Genomic DNA, 20,559 nt, shown 5'->3' on the forward strand with positions numbered 1-20,559 from the left:
AATATTAATTTTCACAAAGTCTGCTGCCTCTGTTTGTATGATGGCAATTTGCATATACTCCAGAATGTTATGAAGTGTGATCAGATGAATTGCAATTAATTACAAAGTCCCTCTTTGCTATGCAAATGAACTGAATCCCCCAAAAACATTTCCACTGCATTTCAGCCCTGCCACAAAAGGACCAGCTGACATCATGTCAGTGATTCTCTCGTTAACACAGGTGTGAGTGTTGACGAGGACAAGGCTGGAGATCACTCTGTCATGCTGATTGAGTTCGAATAACAGACTGGAAGCTTCAAAAGGAGGGTGGTGCTTGGAATCATTGTTCTTCCTCTGTCAACCATGGTTACCTGCAAGGAAACACGTGCCGTCATCATTGCTTTGCACTAAAAGGGCTTCACAGGCAAAGATATTGCTGCCAGTAAGATTGCACCTAAATCAACCATTTATCGGATCATCAAGAACTTCAAGGAGAGCAGTTCAATTGTTGTGAAGAAGGCTTCAGGGCGCCCAAGAAAGTCCAGCAAGCGCCAGGACCGTCTCCTAAAATTGATTCAGCTGCGGGATCGGGGCACCACCAGTACAGAGCTTGCTCAGGAATGGCAGCAGGCAGGTGTGAGTGCATCTGCACGCACAGTGAGGCGAAGACTTTTGGAGGATGGCCTGGTGTCAAGAAGGGCAGCAAAGAAGCCACTTCTCTCCAGGAAAAACATCAGGGACAGACTGATATCCTGCAAAAGGTACAGGGTTTGGACTGCTGAGGACTCTGGTAAAGTCATTTTCTCTGATGAATCCCCTTTCCGATTGTTTGGGGCATCCGGAAAAAAGCTTGTCCGGAGAAGACAAGGTGAGCGCTACCATCAGTCCTGTGTCATGCCAACAGTAAAGCATCCTGAGACCATTCATGTGTGGGGTTGCTTCTCAGCCAAGGGAGTGGGCTCACTCACAATTTTGCCTAAGAACCCAGCCATGAATAAAGAATGGTACCAACACATCCTCCGAGAGCAACTTCTCCCAACCATCCAGGAATAGTTTGGGGACGAACAATGCCTTTTCCAGCATGATGGAGCACCTTGCCATAAGGCAAAAGTGATAATTAAGTGGCTCAGGGAACAAAACATCGATATGTTGGGTCCATGGCTAGGAAACTCCCCAGACCTTAATCCCATTGAGAACTTGGGGTCAATCCTCAAAAGGCGGGTGGACAAACAAATACCCACAAATTCTGACAAACTCCAAGCATTGATTATGCAAGAATGGGCAGCCATCAGTCAGGATGTGGCCCAGAAGTTAATTGACAGCATGTCAGGGCGGATTGCAGAGGTCTTGAAAAAGAAGGGTCAACACTGAAAATATTGACTCTTTGATTCAACTTCATGTAATTGTCAATAAAAGCCTTTGACACTTATGAAATGCTTGTAATTCTACTTCAGTATTCCATAGTAACATCTGAAGACACTGAAGCAGCAAACTTTGTGGAATCTAATATTTGTGTCATTCTCAAAACTTTTGGCCACGACTGTATATAGAGGTATTGACTTCAGGTTCATGAATAGTTTAATGTACAGTATATAGAGGTACTGACTTCAGGACCATGGATAGTTGAATGTATGTTCAGGACCATGGATAGTACCGAGTCATTTGAAGGTGGTTTCTACAGACTATACTGAGTACTCCCAACCACATTTTAAACCTCTGCACATAGAATTGTTTCTTGTATTGGCCTACAGTGTATTGCATTGGGACCAATGGAGTGGGTGGAGAAAAAAGTGTTGCTGGGCATATAGACTTCAGTCCCCTCATGAAATGACACCATATATACATTCTAGTAGGTACTCTCCATTGGCACATATAATCGGCACATATAATCGTTTTTCCTGTACTTTGACCACAGTAAAAGGCCAGCAACACTCCGGATTATTCAGAGTCCCATGAAATGACACCATATATACAGTCGACAGACCCTACTGAGTATTCCCTACAATACTTTTGCAGCAAAACTACAATAGTTCTTGCTCTATTCCATATACAGTGATTTGCATTGGAATATGTTTTAAAACCGAAATGTCATGCAAATGTAATTTAAATATTAACACATAGGAATCATTATTCATGTTTAGTGTAATTATTTGTCATATATCATTAATAAATACAGGTTACTGACACTTTTCAACCATTACGTGTGGAACTTTTGGGGGAACGTTTCCGAAATCCGTAACCCGGAAGTACTTTTTTAAATGTTGCTGACGAGACGCGGATCAAATTCTGCGACTCATCAAGTGGTGAAATGGCTGTACTCACTGAGTACGGCCGACACTCTGGTCAATGGATAGGCATTATATTAATTCTGGTGGTTTTCGTACCCTCTGCCACGGCGCTTATCGAGGGACTGTATTGTGGCACCGAGATTTGTTACGATGTGCTCGGAGTATCGAGGGAAGCGGTTAAATCGGACATAGCCCGGGCTTACAGACAGCTAGCCAGAAAGTATCACCCGGACAGATTCTCAAGTCTTGCAGGCGAGACTCGAGAAAGTGCTCATCAAAAATTTCTGCTCATTGCGACGGCGTATGAAACTCTGAAGGTAAGTGGAGAAACCTCACGTTTGATTCGTTTCAGCTAACCTTTCCAAAGTAAAACGCTGCTTCGATTTCTTCTCTGGCCAGTTAGCTTACCGGCGGCGCTCGCTGACGTCAACTTATGTTGTATGCCAATGTGGCACTTTTCTCAACTCCGTCAAAGAGGCCTTCAGTCAATTTGACCGTTTTGTCTCATAGTGTACAAATACTGTCAATGACTGTGTTATAGACCTGAACAGGTTCAAAGTCAAGTTATCAATGTGAAGTTTTTTTTTCACATGCAGTGAAATCTCAGACACCCAAGATGTTGGGAAAAGTTGTTGTAGCGGTTTATCAGATGAGGAAATCGTAAACTCTATGACAACTGAATCAGATAAGCAGAATGTAACAGGAGGTTGACATGCTCATCTCTGAATCAAATGATCCGTATCTAATAAGAGAGGATCCACTGAAGCGTGTTTTGTCAGATGAGGCAAAGTTTGGAGGGTTCATGCCTACCACTCCAAATAATAGTGAGTTTACGTTGACTCGTGAGGAATGGGAGAGGGTCCTTTCAGAAAGAAGTGGTAGGTCTTTTTAAAAGTTCATATTGCCTATTTTGCACCGCAGAAAAGCGGGGTCCAGAAAAGTCGGATCCTCAACCTTGGCCTTTAAAAAAACAGTAACAGTTTTTTGTGTGTTTGTCCTTGGCTTCGATAACCACTACGGTGTTATTGCGGAAAATGGTACGCAGCATCATCAGGATATGTGTGTGACACATGTTCAACATTTACCTTATGATACCATTCAAGTCAATTCGTCTGCGCATACAGTTTGACGCATACGTTCGATAAATCCAAGGTATGAACCACACAGAACGCAACGCAATGCTGCAACGCAACGATACAAGGCAAACGCAGCGTTCCATTGGACATGAATGTAATTCTGGTGTACCAAATTGCAATGACGCTGTCGATCACACAGAGGCGTTATGAGAGGGCAATGCGAATACCCTTTTTCACAGTGACATGCAAGACTTATGTTTTACATGAGTTATCAGAGAGAAATGTGCATGTTATCTTAAAGGCAAAACTGCACTCCAACTCTGATAGGCTTGATACATACATTACCAGTCTACTGTTAGACCATTCAATGGTTTTGTTTATGTTGTACTATTTTCTACATTGTAGAATAGCAGTGAAGACATCAAAACTATGAAATAACACACATGGAATCATGAAGTAACCAAAAAATTGTTGAACAAATCAAAATATATTTTATATTTGTATTTCTTCAAAGTAGCCACCCTTTGCCTTGATGACAGCTTTTCACAGTCTTTGTTTTCTCTCAACCAGCTTCATGAGGTAGTCACCTGGAATGCATTTCAAATAACAGGTGTGCCTTGTTAAATGTTCATTTGTGGAATTTCTTTCCTTAATGCGTTTGAGCAGTTAGATCAGTTGTGTTGTGACAAGGTAGGGGTGTTATACAGAAGACAGCCCTATCTGGTAAAAGACCAAGTCCATATTATGTCAAGAACAGCTCAGATAAGCAAAGAGAAACAACAGTCCATCAATACTTTAAGACATGAAGGTCAGTCGATAAGGAACATTTCAAGAACTTTGAACGTTTCTTCAAGTGCAGTCGCAAAAACCATCAACTGCTATGATGAAACTGGCTCTCATGAGGACCGCCACAGGAAAGGAAGACCCAGAGTTACCTCTGCTGCAGAGGATAAGTTCATTAGAGTTACCAGCCTCAGAAATTGTCAATTAACTGCACCTCAGATTGCAGCCCAAATAAATGCTTCACAGAGTTTAAGTAACAGAAACATCTCTACATCAACTGTTGAGAGGAGACTGTGTGAATCAGGCCTTCATGGTCGAATTGCTGCAAAGAAACCACTACTAAAGGACACCAATAATAACAAGATTGCTCGTGCCAAGAAACACGAGCAATGGCCATTAGACCGGTGGAAATCATTCCTTTGGTCTGATGAGTCCAAATTTGAGATTTCTGGTTCCAACCGCCGTGTCTTTGTGAGACGCAGAGTAAGTGAATGGATTATCTCTGCATGTGTGGTTTCTACCGTGAAGCATGGAGGAGGAGGAGGTGTGGGGGGTGCTTTGCTGGTGACACTGACAGTGATTTACTTAGAATTCAAGGCACACTTAACCAGAATGTCTACCACAGCATTCTGCAGCGATACGCCATCCCATCTGGTTTGCACTTAGTGGGACTATCATTTGTTTTTCAACAGGACAATGGCCAAAAACACACCTCCAGGCTGTGTATGGGCTATTTGACCAAGAAGGAGAGTGATGGAGTGCTGCATCAGATGACCTGGCCTCCACAATCACCCGACCTCAACCCAGTTGAGATGGTTTGAGATGAGTTGGACCGCAGAGTGAAGGAAAAGCAGCAAACAAATGCTCAGCATATGTGGGAACTCCTTCAAGACTGTGGGAAAAGCATTCCTCATGAAGCTGGTTGAGAGAATGCCAAATGTGTGCAAAGCTGTCATCAAGTCAAAGGGTGGCTACTTTGAAGATTCTAGAATAGAGAATATATTTTGATTTGTTTAACACTTTTTTTTGGTTACTACATGATTCCACATGTGTTATTTCATAGTTTTGATGTCTTCACTATTATTCTACAATGTAGAAAATAGTACAAAAATACAGAAAAACCCTTGAATGAGTAGGTGTGTCCACACTTTTGATTAGTACTGAACATACTGCTCTCAATCATTCTGATAAGGAGATATCTTCTTGTAACTTGTGTCTTTAGTACTAGGTCTATAGCTAATAGTAATAATAGTTTTATAAGGGTAATTTCCTCCTGTGTTTCAGGATGAGGACTCCCGTAGAGACTACGACTACATGCTGGACAACCCTGAAGAGTACTACAGCCACTACTACACCTACTACAGGAGACGACTGGCACCTAAAGTGGACGTACGGATAGTCATTCTGGTCACTGTGGTTGCTATATCCATTTTCCAGGTAGGATCATATTTATGTTCACACACACATAATCATATAGTGCACTATAAAGCTGAATAGGGTGGCATTTGGAAGACACTGTGTGTTTTCTAATACCAATCATGAGAAACGGCAGTAGAATGGCACCGTTTGGTAACGTAAGGCTACGAATGGCACCGTTTTGGTAACGTAAGGTTACAAATGGCACCGTTTGGTACATAGCAGTATGTGAGTAATCAGAAAGGTTCTGATGGACCCATAGGAACCCATTTCCTCCTCATGGGATGCACTCCATGAACTCTCTAAATGTCATACATTTTTCCCAGTGGAAACTGTTTAGGCTACAGAATAACTATGCTGACTGCAGAATGGTGGAAAAAGTACCCAACTGTCATACTTGAGTAAAAGTAAAGATACCTGAAATGAAAATGACTCAGTCACCCAATAAAATACTACTTGATTAAAAGTCTAAAAGTATTTTTGTTTTAAATCTACTTAAGTATCAAAGGTAAATGTAATTGTTAAAATATTCTTAAGTATCACAAGTATAAATAATTTCCAATTCCTTATTTTAAGCAAACCAAAATGCGCCCATTTTCTTTTTTAAATGTATTTACGGATAGCCAGGGGCACACTCCAACACTCAGACAGAATTTACAAACTAATCATATGTGTTTAGAGAGTCCTCCAGATCAGAGGCAGTAGGGATGACCAGGGATGTTCTCTGTTTAGTGAGTCCTCCAGATCAGAGGCAGTAGGGATGACCAGGGATGTTCTCTGTTTAGTGAGTCCTCCAGATCAGAGGCAGTAGGGATGACCAGGGGTGTTCTCTGTTTAGTCAGTCCTCCAGATCAGAGGCAGTAGAGATGACCAGGGATGTTGTCTTGATAAGTGCTTGAATTGGACCATTTTCCTGTCCTGCTCAGCATTCAAAATGTAACGAGTACTTTTGAGTGCATGGAGTAAAAAGTTTATATATTTTTTGGAATGTAGTGAAGTAAAGGTCGTAAAAAAATATATAAATACTAAAGTACAGCTACCTCCAGAAACTACTTACAGTAAGTAGTTTAAAGTATTTTTACTTCATTACTTTACACCACTGCCTGATTGTGACTTAATTTTCCTCCTTCAGTACTACAGTTGGTGGGCCAGCTACGCTGAAGCCATCAACTACCTATCAACGGTCCCCAAGTACCGTATCCAGGCGACAGAGATAGCCAAGCAGCTGGGTCTCCTGAACAAGACAAAAGAGAAGGGCAAGAACCGGCGGTCCAAAGAGGAGATCCGGGAACAGGAAGAAGAGATCATCCGTGACATCATCAAGAACAAGATCGACATCAAGGGAGGCTACCAGAAGCCTAAAATCTTGGACATCCTGCTCTGTAAGATTGTCCTGTTCCCTTACTGCCTGTGTGCCTATGTGGTCTGGTACTGTAAGTGGCTCTACAGGTTCACCGTCTGCAGAGAGGAGTACGGAGACGAGGAGAAGCTGTACATCATCAGGAAGCACATGAAGATGTCTCAGTCTCAGTTTGACAGTCTGGAGGAGGAGCAGAGAGACACCTTACTGGAGAGGCAGCTCTGGATCAAAGACAACTATGAGGTCTGTAGTAACGAACGTAGTAGTAGTATTAGTATTAGTGGTAGTAGAGGTGGTAGTAGCAGCAGTGATAGCAGTAGTAGTAGTAGCAGTAGTAGTGGTAGCAGTAGTAGTAGTGGTAGCAGTAGCAGTAGCAGTGGTAGTAGCAGTATTAGTAGTAGTGGTAGCAGTAACAGCTGTATTAGTAGTAGTAGTAGCAGTAGCAGTGTTAGTAGTAGTAGTAGTAGCAGTAGCGGTGTTAGTAGTAGCAGTGTTAGTAGTATTAGTAGTGGTAGCAGCTGTAGTAGTAGTGGTAGTGGTAGTAGTAGTGGTAGTAGTAGTAGACTACACACACAAACAGTGGAACACTTTGCACCAGATATTACAATGTTATTACAACAGAACACATTCTATACGTGAACACACACATTCTATACGTGAACACACACATTCTATACGTGAACACACACATTCTATACGTGAACACACACATTCTATACGTGAACACACACATTCTATACGTGAACACACACATTCTATACGTGAACACACATTCTATACGTGAACACACATTCTATACGTGAACACACATTCTATACGTGAACACGCACATTCTATACGTGAACACGCACATTCTATACGTGAACACACACATTCTATACGTGAACACACATTCTATACGTGAACACGCACATTCTATACGTGAACACGCACATTCTATACGTGAACACGCACATTCTATACGTGAACACGCACATTCTATACGTGAACACACATTCTATACGTGAATACACACATTCTATACGTGAACACACATTCTATACGTGAACACGCACATTCTATACGTGAACACGCACATTCTATACGTGAACACGCACATTCTATACGTGAACACGCACATTCTATACGTGAACACGCACATTCTATACGTGAATACGCACATTCTATACGTGAACACGCACATTCTATACGTGAACACGCACATTCTATACGTGAACACGCACATTCTATACGTGAACACGCACATTCTATACGTGAACACGCACATTCTATACGTGAACACGCACATTCTATACGTGAACACGCACATTCTATACGTGAACACGCACATTCTATACGTGAACACACATTCTATACGTGAACACGCACATTCTATACGTGAACACGCACATTCTATACGTGAACACGCACATTCTATACGTGAACACGCACATTCTATACGTGAACACGCACATTCTATACGTGAACACGCACATTCTATACGTGAACACGCACATTCTATACGTGAACACGCACATTCTATACGTGAACACGCACATTCTATACGTGAACACGCACATTCTATACGTGAACACGCACATTCTATACGTGAATACGCACATTCTATACGTGAATACGCACATTCTATACGTGAACACGCACATTCTATACGTGAACACGCACATTCTATACGTGAACACGCACATTCTATACGTGAACACGCACATTCTATACGTGAACACGCACATTCTATACGTGAACACGCACATTCTATACGTGAACACGCACATTCTATACGTGAACACGCACATTCTATACGTGAACACGCACATTCTATACGTGAACACGCACATTCTATACGTGAACACGCACATTCTATACGTGAACACGCACATTCTATACGTGAATACACACATTCTATACGTGAACACACATTCTATACGTGAATACACACATTCTATACGTGAACACACACATTCTATACGTGAACATTATCTGTTGCAAAGCATTCCACTTTCATATTATGGAAAATGAGATGTAAAAGCCCAAGGGGTGGTTTCCTGGACAGAGATTAAGCGTAGTACTGGTACAAAAGGAAGCTCATTAGAGTATCTCCATTAAAAAAATAATGATGCTTTCTCTTTGGTGCCTTTTTTTTTTTTCATGTGTTTGTATATTTATATTGCATGATGTTGTTGTACAGGTGTACAAGGAAGAACAGGAGGAAGAGATGAAGACGAAGATGGCCCTGGATCCCAGGTGGAAGAGGTACCGACGGTGGATGAAGAATGAAGGACCAGGACGGCTCACTTTTATTGACGATTGACAACATGCCGATCAATAATCACACCTGACTTGTGGCAATATATACAGATACACACTGTGTTATACCGATACAGTGCATTGGGAAAGTATTCAGACCCCTTCACTTTTTCCACATTTTGTTACGTTACAGCCTTATTCTAAAATTGATGGGAAAAAATATTTAAGAAATCTACACACAATACCCCATATTGACAAAGCAAAAACTGTTTTTTAGATTTTTTTTGCAAATGTATAAAAATAAACATTTACATTAGTATTCAGACCCTTTACTCAGTACTTTGTTGAAGCACCTTTGGCAGTGATTACAGCCTCAAGTCTTCTTGGGTATGATGCTACAAGCTTGGCACACCTGTATTTGGGGAGTTTCTCCCATTCTTCTCTGCAGATCCTCTCAAGCTCTGTCAGGTTGGATGGGGAGCGTCGCTGCACAGCTATTTTCAGGTCTCCAGAGATGTTCGATCGGGTTCAAGTCCGGGCTCTGGCTGGGCCTCTCAAGGACATTCAGAGATTTGTCCCGAAGCCACTCCTGCCTTGTCTTGGCTGTGTGCTTAGGGTCGTTGTCCTGTTGGAAGGTGAACCTTCGCCCCAGTCTGAGGTCCTGAGCGCTCTGGAGCAGGTTCTCATCAAAGATCTCTCTGTACTTTGCTCCGTTCATCTTTCCCTCGGTCCTGACTAGTCTCCCAGTCCCTGCCGCTGAAAAACATCCCCACAGCATGTTGCTGCCACCACCATGCTTCACCGTAGGGATGGTGCCAGGTTTCCTCTAGATGTGACGCTTTGCATTCAGGCCAAGAGTTCAATCTTGGTTTCATCAGACCAGAGAATCTTGTTTCTCATGGTCTGAGACTCTTTAGGTGCCTTTTGGCAAACTCCAAGTGGGCTGTTGTGCCTTTTACTGAAGAGTGGCTTCCGTCTGGCCACTACCATAAAGGCCTGATTGGTGGAGTGCTGCAGAGATGGTTGTCCTTCTGGAAGGTTCTCTCATCTCCACTGAGGAACTCTGGAGCTCTGTTAGAGTGACCATTGGGTTCTTGGTGACCTCCCTGACCAAGGCCCTTCTCCCCCGATTGCTTCGTTTGGCCGGGCGGCCAGCTCTAGGAAGAGTCTTGGTGGTTCCAGACTTTTTTTTCCATTTTAAGAATGAGGCTACCGTGTTCTTGGGGACCTTCTATGCTGCAGAAATGTTTTGGTACCCTTCCCCAGATCTGTGCCTCGATACAATCCTGACCCGGAGCTCTACGGACAATTCCTTCGACCTCATGGCTTGGTTTTTGGTCTGACATTCACTGTCAACTGTAGGACCTTATATAGACAGGTGTGTGCCTTTCCAAATCATGTCCAATCAGTTGAATTTAGCACAGACTTCAATCAAGTTGTAGAAATTTGTAAGTCGCTCTGGATAAGAGCGTCTGCTAAATGACTTAAATGTAAATGTAGAAACATCTCAAGGATGATCAGTGGAAACAGGATGCACCTGAGCTCAATGTTGAGTCTCATAGCAAATGGTCTGAATACTTATGTAAATAAGGTATTTCTGTTTTTTATTTTTATTACATTTGCAAAAATGTCTAAAAACCTTGTGTGGATTGAGGAAATAAAATGTATTCAATACATTTTTAGAAAAGGCTGTAACGTAACAAAGTGGAAAACAGATACACTGTGATAAAATATATACAGACACACTGTGTTACACAGATACACTGTTTGCATACCTGAGTGTTTTGTGAATACGTCGACTGATGTGTGTGTGTACAGACGATTGACAATAATGCCTGTTTGTATGGAGAATTATTTTCATAGATATTGTATTGGGGATGTTTAAAGCCGGTGAAAGGTACTACTGTATAACTAATAAGATGTATTGAAGCCTTATACAGCATATCGAGAGCTGGGGACTAGAAGGATCTATCTGCAAAAAGATCATTCTGAGATAATTGGTTTAAAGTGCTGAACCCTCATTGGTTTGAACGGTGTCGGCTATTTTTTTTAAATCTTGTATTCTTTGGAACTTAACATGAATTGTGGTATTTGGAGTACTAGATACGTAGTGTATTTAGAGTACTAGATACGTAGTGTATTTAGAGTACTAGATACGTAGTGTATGTAGAGTACTAGATACGTAGTGTATGTAGAGTACTAGATACGTAGTGTATGTAGAGTACTAGATACGTAGTGTATGTAGAGTACTAGATACGTAGTGTATGTAGAGAACATTGTATTTAGAGTACTATGTAGTATATGTAGAGAACATTGTATTTAGAGTACTATATATGTAGAGAACATTCTATTTAGAGTACTATATATGTAGAGAACAGTACTCTATATACAATGTAGTAGATGTAGAGAACATAGTATTTAGAGTACTGTGTAGTATATGTAGAGAACATTGTATTTAGAGTACTATGTAGTATATGTAGAGAACATTGTATTTAGAGTACTATGTAGTATATGTAGAGAACATTGTATTTAGAGTGCTGTATATGTAGAGAACATAGTACTCTATATACAATGTAGTAGATGTAGAGAACATAGTATTTAGAGTACTGTGTAGTATATGTGGAAAATATAGTATTTAGAGTACTGTGTAGTATATGTAGAGAACATTGTATTTAGAGTACTGAGTAGTATATGTAGAGAACATTGTATTTAGACTACTGTGTAGTATATGTAGAGAACATTGTATTTAGAGTACTATGTAGAGAACATTGTATTTAGAGTACTATATATGTAGTATATGTAGAGAACATTGTATTTAGAGTACTATATATGTAGAGAACATTGTATTTAGAGTACTATGTAGTATATGTAGAGAACATTGTATTTAGAGTACTATGTAGTATATGTAGAGAACATTGTATTTAGAGTACTATGTAGTATATGTAGAGAACATTGTATTTAGAGTACTATGTAGTATATGTAGAGAACATTGTATTTAGAGTACTATATAGTATATGTAGAGAACATTGTATTTAGAGTACTATATAGTATATGTAGAGAACATTGTATTTAGAGTACTATGTAGTATATGTAGAGAACATTGTATTTAGAGTACTATGAAGTATATGTAGATAGAACCTTCTAGCCCCAACCTCTGCTGGTGTATGTGACGCCGTTCATAATATGACCTTTCTGCTCTACAGGGAAAAGCTCATGGTGTGAGAGAGTCAGACGATGTATTTAAAACCTGCCTGGAGGAACTGTACTTATTACGAAGGCCGTATCCTAAATGGAACCCTGTATAGTGCACCACTTCTGGTCAAAACTAGTGCACTATATAGTGCGCCACTTCTGGTCAAAACTAGTGCACTATATAGTGCGCCACTTCTGGTCAAAACTAGTGCACTATATAGTGTGCCACTTCTGGTCAAAACTAGTGCACTATATAGTGTGCCACTTCTGGTCAAAACTAGTGCACTATATAGTGTGTCACTTCTGGTCAAAACTAGTGCACTATATAGTGTGCCACTAGGGACAGACACACCAAGGGTTAGGCAGGGTTGTATAGTCTGTTATTATAGATACTCATCGTCTGTCTCTGGTCCTAACTGTTATCCCGTCAGACACAGATTAAACCCTACTTCGGGAATCTCTACTGAAAGTGCTTTTTAATCCAGGAATAGCCTTCACCTGGGTTATGGGAAACCTGTCTGTTATGGGTTAGAATGGAATTGTCCTTCCTATGAATTGTCGTACCTGGGAAGGCTATTTTGAATCACAACTGAAAGTACTGGTACTCAGAACCCAGTAAAAATGAGTCCTGGCTCTGTGATATTAGTTCTGCCCCCATCCTTTACTTTAAATATTTACCTCGTTGCATGTTAACAGCCAACAAATCAAGCTTCATTTGACCTATACTGTAATAATAAGGAGTAGTTGGGTATGTGTTGAGATTTGTTGGATTGAAAACACAAACATGATTTTTTTTTTAAATGAAACCAGAGATTCAAAGATCATCTTGTTGGTATTATCATGGTACTGCATTTGGGTTTATTTGTATTTAAAATCACTGTCAGTCTAGTTAGTCAGTCTCTGTCTGTGTCCCACATGGACCCTATTCCATATAGCCCTGCAATACTTTTGACCAGGGCACAGAAGACTTTGGTCAAAAGTAGTGTACTATATAGGGAATTGGGGGGTGTATTTGGGACAAAGCCTATGTTTATTGTTGATCATGTAACCATAACATGATTAAATCTGCCCCTCAGACTGTGGTTGCTACACATCATTTACAATTCAATGCTAAATCATCTCTGTAGTATATATGTAACAGTTTAACTTTAGTCCGTTCCCTTGCCCCAACCCGGGCGCGAACCAGGGACCCTCTGCACACATCAACAACAGTCACCCACGAAGCATCGTTACCCATCGCTCCACAAAAGCCGCGGCCCTTGCAGAGCAAGGGGAACAACTACTTCGAGGTCTCAGAGCGAGTGACGTCACCGATTGAAACGCTATTAGTGCGCACCACCGCTAACTAGCTAGCCATTTCACATCGGTTACATATATTCTGTAATATATTAGAGTAATTAGCAACATCAACAAGAATTTAGTACAGTTCAACTATTTCTCGCTTAGTTGGAACTCCTGTTTGGGTGAGAAATATCTTTTTTGGGGGGGGGGGCAACATATTAAAAGAATAGTATATTTTAAATGTCAGGGTACATGCCATTACAAAAAAACCATATCATAAACGGAATGTATTGCTTGACTGCTGGACACGTGATACAACCAGATGCATCAAACCTTTTGCGTTCCAGCGGAAGTCATTCATCGTTAATGGAGCAGTCCGCGACGATCCGTTACTAAAGGAAAGACGGGCTGAAACCTTTTGCAGAGTTAGATTTCGGGTATATGAATTGCATATACGATGATTGTAAACGTGTGGGTGATGATGATGTCACGCCAGCTACTTCTAACAGTCTCAGGCGGCGCTTGTGTGGTCCGCTGAGGGAAGGTATCAAATACCATTTACAATTCAGTCAACCAACATTGGCCTGGATGCTTCCTACATAGAAAAGGACGTTTTTATTAATTTAGTAGCCTAAGCTAAATAATTATATTTTTTGCACCGTTGTCTGTCACTTATTATTAATGCTATGCTATTATTATTTTTACGATATTAAAGGGCTGCTGTCAAAAATAGCAACATTTAGCTAAATTGTGTCTCTTGACGTTCTGGTCATTGTCAACCTTGCCTTTGCTGTTTCTATCATCTCAGTGATTTACGGTAATTACAGTGCATTCGGAAAGTATTCAGACCATTTGCTATGAGACTAGAAATTGAGCTCAGGTGCATCCTGTTTCCACTGATCATCCTTGAGATGTTTCTACAACTTGATTGGAGTCCATCTGTGGTAAATTCAATAGATTGGACATGATTTGGAAAGGCACACCTGTCTATATAAGGCCCCACAGTTGACAGTGCATGTCACAGCAAAAACCAAGCCATGAGGTCGAAGGAATTGACCGTAGAGCTCCAAGACAGGATTGTGTCGAGGCACAGATCTGGGGAAGGGTACCAAAACATTTCTACAGCATTGAAGGTCCCCAAGAACACAGTGGCCTCCATCATTCTTAAATGGAAGAAGGTTGGAACCACCAAGTCTCTTCCTGTAGCTGGCTGCCCGGCCAAACTGAGCAATCAGGGAGAAGGGCCTTGGTCATGGAAGTGACCAAGAACCGATGGTCACTCTGAAAGAGCTCTAGAGTTCCTCTGTGGAGACGGGAGAACCTTCCAGAAGGACAATCATCTCTGTAGCACTCCACCAATCAGGCCTTTATTATAGAGTGGCCAGACGGAAACCACTCTTTAGTAAAAGGCACATGACACCCCGCTTGGAGTTTGCTAAAAGGCACCTAATGGACTCTGACCATGAGAAACCAGATTCTCTGGTCTGATTAAACCAAGATTGAGCTCTTTGGTCTGAATGTCAAGCGTAACAACTGGAGGAAACCTGGCACCATCCCTACGGTGAAGCAGGGTGGTAGCAGCATCATGCTGTGGGGATGTTTTTCAGCGGCAGGGACTGGGAGACTAGTCAGGATAGAGGGAAAGATGAATGGAGCACTGTACAGAGAGATCCTTGATGAAAACCTGCTCCAGAGCGCTCAGGACCTCAGACTGGGGCGAAGGTTCAACTTCCATCAGGACAACGACCGTAAGCACACAGCCAAGACAACGCAGGAGTGGCTTTGGGACAAGTCCTTGAGTGGCCCAGCCAGAGCCCGGACTTGAACCCAATTGAACATCTCTGGAGAGATCTGAAAATAGCTGTGCAGCGACAGAGCTCGACAGGATCTGAGCTTGACAGGATCTGCAGTGAAGAATGGGGAAAAACTCCCCAAATACAGGTGTGCCAAGCTTGTAGCGTTATACCCAAGAAGACTCAAGGCTGTAATCACTGCCAAAGGTGTTTCAACAAAGTACTGAGTAAAGGGTCTGAATACTTATGTAAATGTAATATTTCTGTTTTTATTTTTAATACATTTGCAAACATTTCTAAAAACCTGCTTTTGCTTTGTCATTATGGGGTATTGTGATGTCATTATGGGGTATTGTGATGTCATTATGGGGTATTGTGATGTCATTATGAGGTATTGTGTGCAGATTGATGAGGGGAAAAAATTATGTAATCCATTTTAGAATAAGGCTGTAATGTGACAAAATGTGGGAAAAGTAATGGGGTCTGATTACTCTCCGAAGGCACCTTATCTGCATTTTAACCCCCATTCAAATGGGCTGCACCCTATCATCTCAGGTAGACCTACTGTTTCTTGTGTAGTCCTTTGACGTGATGTTGAGGCCTAGGGGTTCTTTACAGTTAGTTATATAGTTGTCTAATTGTCTAATATAGTTGTCTAGTTGTCTAATGATATTGGTGGCTAGTTGTAGGCTAGTTGGCTAGTGATATTGGTGGCTAGCTGTAGGCTAGTTGGCTAGTGATATTGGTGTCTAGCTGTAGGCTAGTTGTCTTGTGATATTGGTGTCTAGCTGTAGGCTAGTTGGCTAGTGATATTGGTGTCTAGCTGTAGGCTAGTTGTCTAGTGATATTGGTGGCTAGTTGTCTAGTGATATTGGTGGCTAGCTGTAGGCTAGTTGTCTAGTGATATTGGTTTCTAGCTGTAGGCTAGTTGTCTAGTGATATTGATATCTAGCTGTAGGCTAGTTGTCTAGTGATATTGGTGTCTAGTGATATTGGTGTCTAGTTGTAGGCTAGTTGTCTAGTGATATTGGTTTCTAGCTGTAGGCTAGTTGTCTTGTGATATTGGTGTCTAGTGATATTGCTGTTTAGCTGTAGGCTAGTTGTCTTGTGATATTGATATCTAGCTGTAGGCTAGTTGTCTAGTGATATTGGTGTCTAGCTGTAGGCTAGTTGTCTTGTGATATTGATATCTAGCTGTAGGCTAGTTGGCTAGTGATATTGGTGTCTAGCTGTAGGCTAGTTGTCTAGTGATATTGGTGTCTAGCTGTAGTCTAGTTGTCTTGTGATATTGATATCTAGCTGTAGGCTAGTTGTCTTGTGATATTGATATCTAGCTGTAGGCTAGTTGTCTTGTGATATTGATATCTAGCTGTAGGCTAGTTGTCTTGTGATATTGATATCTAGCTGTAGGCTAGTTGTCTAGTGATATTGATATCTAGCTGTAGGCTAGTTGTCTAGTGATATTGATATCTAGCTGTAGACTAGTTGTCTAGTGATATTGGTGTCTAGCTGTAGGCTAGTTGTCTAGTGATATTGCTGTTTAGCTGAAGACTAGTTGTCTTGTGATATTGATATCTAGCTGTAGGCTAGTTGTCTAGTGATATTGGTGTCTAGCTGTAGGCTAGTTGTCTTGTGATATTGATATCTAGCTGTAGGCTAGTTGTCTTGTGATATTGATATCTAGCTGTAGGCTAGTTGTCTAGTGATATTGGTGTCTAGCTGTAGGCTAGTTGTCTTGTGATATTGATATCTAGCTGTAGGCTAGTTGTCTAGTGATATTGGTGTCTAGCTGTAGGCTAGTTGTCTAGTGATATTGGTGTCTAGCTAGCTGTAGGCTAGTTGTCTTGTGATATTGATATCTAGCTGTAGGCTAGTTGTCTTGTGATATTGATATCTAGCTGTAGGCTAGTTGTCTAGTGATATTGGTGTCTAGCTAGCTGTAGGCTAGTTGTCTTGTGATATTGATATCTAGCTGTAGGCTAGTTGTCTAGTGATAAATAAACATGTTTTTCTTACTAGTTTAATAGACTTAATAGAAAAGTCTGAATTTCTTTTTCTATTTGGGGAGGTCATAGGTCATTCACACTGAGTGGTTTTCTCCTCTTCTGTTCTTTTAAATGCAGGCTACCCTCAATGCAGACTACCCTCAACGCAGGCTACCCTCAATGCAGGCTACCCTCAATGCAGGCTACCCTCAATGCAGGCTACCCTCAATGCAGGCTACCCTCAATGCAGACTACCCTCAATTCAGGCTACCCTCAATGCAGGCTACCCTCAATGCAGGCTACCCTCAATGCAGGCTACCCTCAATGCAGGCTACCCTCAATGCAGGCTACCCTCAATGCAGGCTACCCTCAATGCAGGCTACCCTCAATTCAGGCTACCCTCAATGCAGGCTACCCTCAATGCAGGCTACCCTCAATGCAGGCTACCCTCAATGCAGACTACCCTCAATGCAGGCTACCCTCAATGCAGGCTACCCTCAATGCAGGCTACCCTCAATGCAGGCTACCCTTAATGCAGACTACCCTCAATGCAGGCTACCCTCAATGCAGGCTACCCTCAATGCAGGCTACCCTCAATGCAGGCTACCCTCAATGCAGGCTACCCTCAATGCAGGCTACCCTCAATGCAGACTACCCTCAATGCAGGCTACCCTCAATGCAGGCTACCCTCAATGCAGACTACCCTCAATGCAGGCTACCCTCAATGCAGACTACCCTCAATGCAGGCTACCCTCAATGCAGGCTACCCTCAATGCAGGCTACCCTTAATGCAGGCTACCCTCAATGCAGGCTACCCTTAATGCAGACTACCCTCAATGCAGACTACCCTCAATGCAGGCTACCCTCAATGCAGGCTACCCTCAATGCAGGCTACCCTCAATGCAGACTACCCTCAATGCAGGCTACCCTCAATGCAGGCTACCCTCAATGCAGGCTACCCTCAATGCAGGCTACCCTCACTCAGAACTGGAGACTTTTTACTGTCCCTTCCTTCTTACAAGGCTTGTAACCGCCTCAACTACTGCAACACCTTTACTATCATAAACCAGTTACTACCCCAGAGGCTAGCTTACTACGTAGCTAAAAACGATAGTAAATCCATAAATTGTCTGTTCCATTACAACTGCGTTTCTTTGGAATATGGCGAGTCAATCCCGATTTGAAAACAATATGCTGTAAAACAGTCAGACACTGTTGAATGAGCCTTGATACTTTTAGAATGATTTTATGGAGAAGGGTGAGATTATTTTACAGGACAAAGTCTGAGTGTTACTACAGTGATCAGTATTATTGCGTCAGATATCCACAGAGGTTTAAGAGCACCAGAAAGGTGAAGTTTATTTTAGTTAACAAACCAACATGCTGTATGGATGAAGGTTATGTATTTTGTGCTTCCGAGTGGCGCAGCGGTCTAAGGCACTGCATCTCAGTGCTAGAGGTGTCACTACAGGCCCTGGTTTGATTCCAGACTGTATCACAACCGGCTGTGATTGGGAGTGCCCATAGGGAGGTGCACAATTGGCCCAGCGTCGTCTGGGTTTGGACGGGGTAGGCCGTCATTGTAAAAAAAGAAAATGTTCTTAACTGACTTGCCTAGTTAAATAAAGGTTAAAATGCATGACATGTAATTGGGAATGTACCCCCATTGAGAATTTCCAAAGACACACATGCTTCCTGGTACATGTTGTATGACTCCCGAGATGTCCATTGTCAGTGAGAGTGAGGCAATACTCAGCAGGTAAGAGATGTTGGCATATTAAATATCGGTGGAAGCAACCAGAGGAGAAACTCCAGTCACATGACGCCATAATGACGCCATATCCATGGGAACAAGAGTGTAGTGCATCGTTCGTTCATATAGAAAGGATTGGGTGTGATGCGCAGTTATAAAAAGGAGATGTGATTGTGCTCTTACCAAGTATATCCATTCAGTACACAATAGGTCATGAATAAATCATTACAAATTATTTCTCCAAAAAACAGCCAATTGAAAACTTTTTTTTGTGACACGTGAAACATTCATGAATGAATTAACACACATAAACAAAGCAAGTTAAGACATAAAATCCAACAGTACAAAATATTTCAACAATACCAAATAACAGACAGGTAATAATCTATCAAAATGAATCCATACAGCATGTTGGTATAACGTACATTTATGTAACTAGGCAAGTCAGATAAGAACAAATTCGTATTTACAATGACGGTTGTGATACCCCGACCGGTTGTGATACAGCCTTTGGAATACAAGGCAGTTTGATAAGGACTTGAATTAAATTATCTGTTCATAAAGATAACATGAAACTTGACTATGCAAACACGAAAAGCTTTTTTTCTGTTCTGCAAAATTAATCTTCAAAAGCTTCTGTAACTTAAGTTAGTTATTCTCTAAGGAACTCCTTTCTCTAATATAGGCCTACAAATGATATTTATAACTGTTGCTGATATTGCAATAGTATATCATTCTAAAGAAGGAATGCATCGACATGCTTTCTCACACAAGTTGTATTGTATTATAGCGCAATATGATCTGTAGTAGACGAGAGAGACGTGGTTCTCTGGTCAGGAACTCGAGGTCTTTTTTTGAGTCAGAAGACTACTGTCGTCATGGGCGGAAGTGCCGTACCCCGCCCAGTTCGTACCTTATGCGACGTTTTGGAGCAGATTCTCTACCTCGGTGATTCGCTCACCAGTCTGCGTGGGTATTTACACCGGTGGTGTAGCTACAACAAGGCGCAACCATGGACCTTGTGGATCTTGCCATGCAAGGGCTCTCTGTCTTTGGATTCATTCTTTTTCTCGTACTCTGGTTTATGCATTTCATGTCCATCATCTATGTGTAAGTATTGCCTATCAATTTAGGTAGCTAGCTAAGTTAGTACTGTAGCCAATTTAACTCATATCCACGATGAGTTGATCCGCAACTAACGTTAGTGTGGGCAGAGATGAGCTCTGAGTCACATCAAATGAAGTTTAATTTTTTTTTTAAAACGATAGATTTCAGCACCCAAAGAATAGCCTGCAATTACACACGACATTGTTAAGCGTAATTATGGCCTATTGTTTGGGTGCTGAAATCAGTAGTTTTTGATAACTCCAGTCCGTCCAAACTAACGTTAGTCGCCGCTCAACTCCACCGTA

At 41.6% G+C, this 20,559-nt stretch overlaps 2 protein-coding genes across 3 annotated transcripts in view; both read left to right on the top strand.

Annotated features, from left to right (window-relative positions):
- The first annotated feature begins 2,244 nt into the window (after positions 1–2,244).
- On the top strand, positions 2,245–13,417 carry dnajc25 (DnaJ (Hsp40) homolog, subfamily C, member 25). The gene is made up of 4 exons (XM_071351554.1): positions 2,245–2,584; positions 5,411–5,563; positions 6,675–7,145; positions 9,085–13,417. The coding sequence occupies exons 1-4, from the start codon at positions 2,288–2,290 to the stop codon at positions 9,205–9,207; spliced, it is 1,044 nt and encodes a 347-aa protein (XP_071207655.1). The 5' UTR covers positions 2,245–2,287; the 3' UTR covers positions 9,208–13,417.
- A 6,653-nt stretch (positions 13,418–20,070) lies between these two features.
- The window catches only part of LOC139544444 (ceramide glucosyltransferase-like), a 61,370-nt gene continuing 60,881 nt past the window's right edge, over positions 20,071–20,559 (top strand). For both annotated transcript variants that reach the window (XR_011668875.1, XM_071351552.1), the window contains exon 1: positions 20,071–20,257. Coding sequence is in view for 1 of the 2 variants with exons in the window: in XM_071351552.1 (XP_071207653.1) it covers positions 20,160–20,257 (98 nt within the window). In the remaining variant the exon portion in view is untranslated. The remainder of the gene's footprint in view (positions 20,258–20,559) is intronic.

This window comes from Salvelinus alpinus, chromosome 18 (assembly GCF_045679555.1).
Source record: "Salvelinus alpinus chromosome 18, SLU_Salpinus.1, whole genome shotgun sequence".
Classification (NCBI taxonomy): domain Eukaryota; kingdom Metazoa; phylum Chordata; class Actinopteri; order Salmoniformes; family Salmonidae; genus Salvelinus; species Salvelinus alpinus.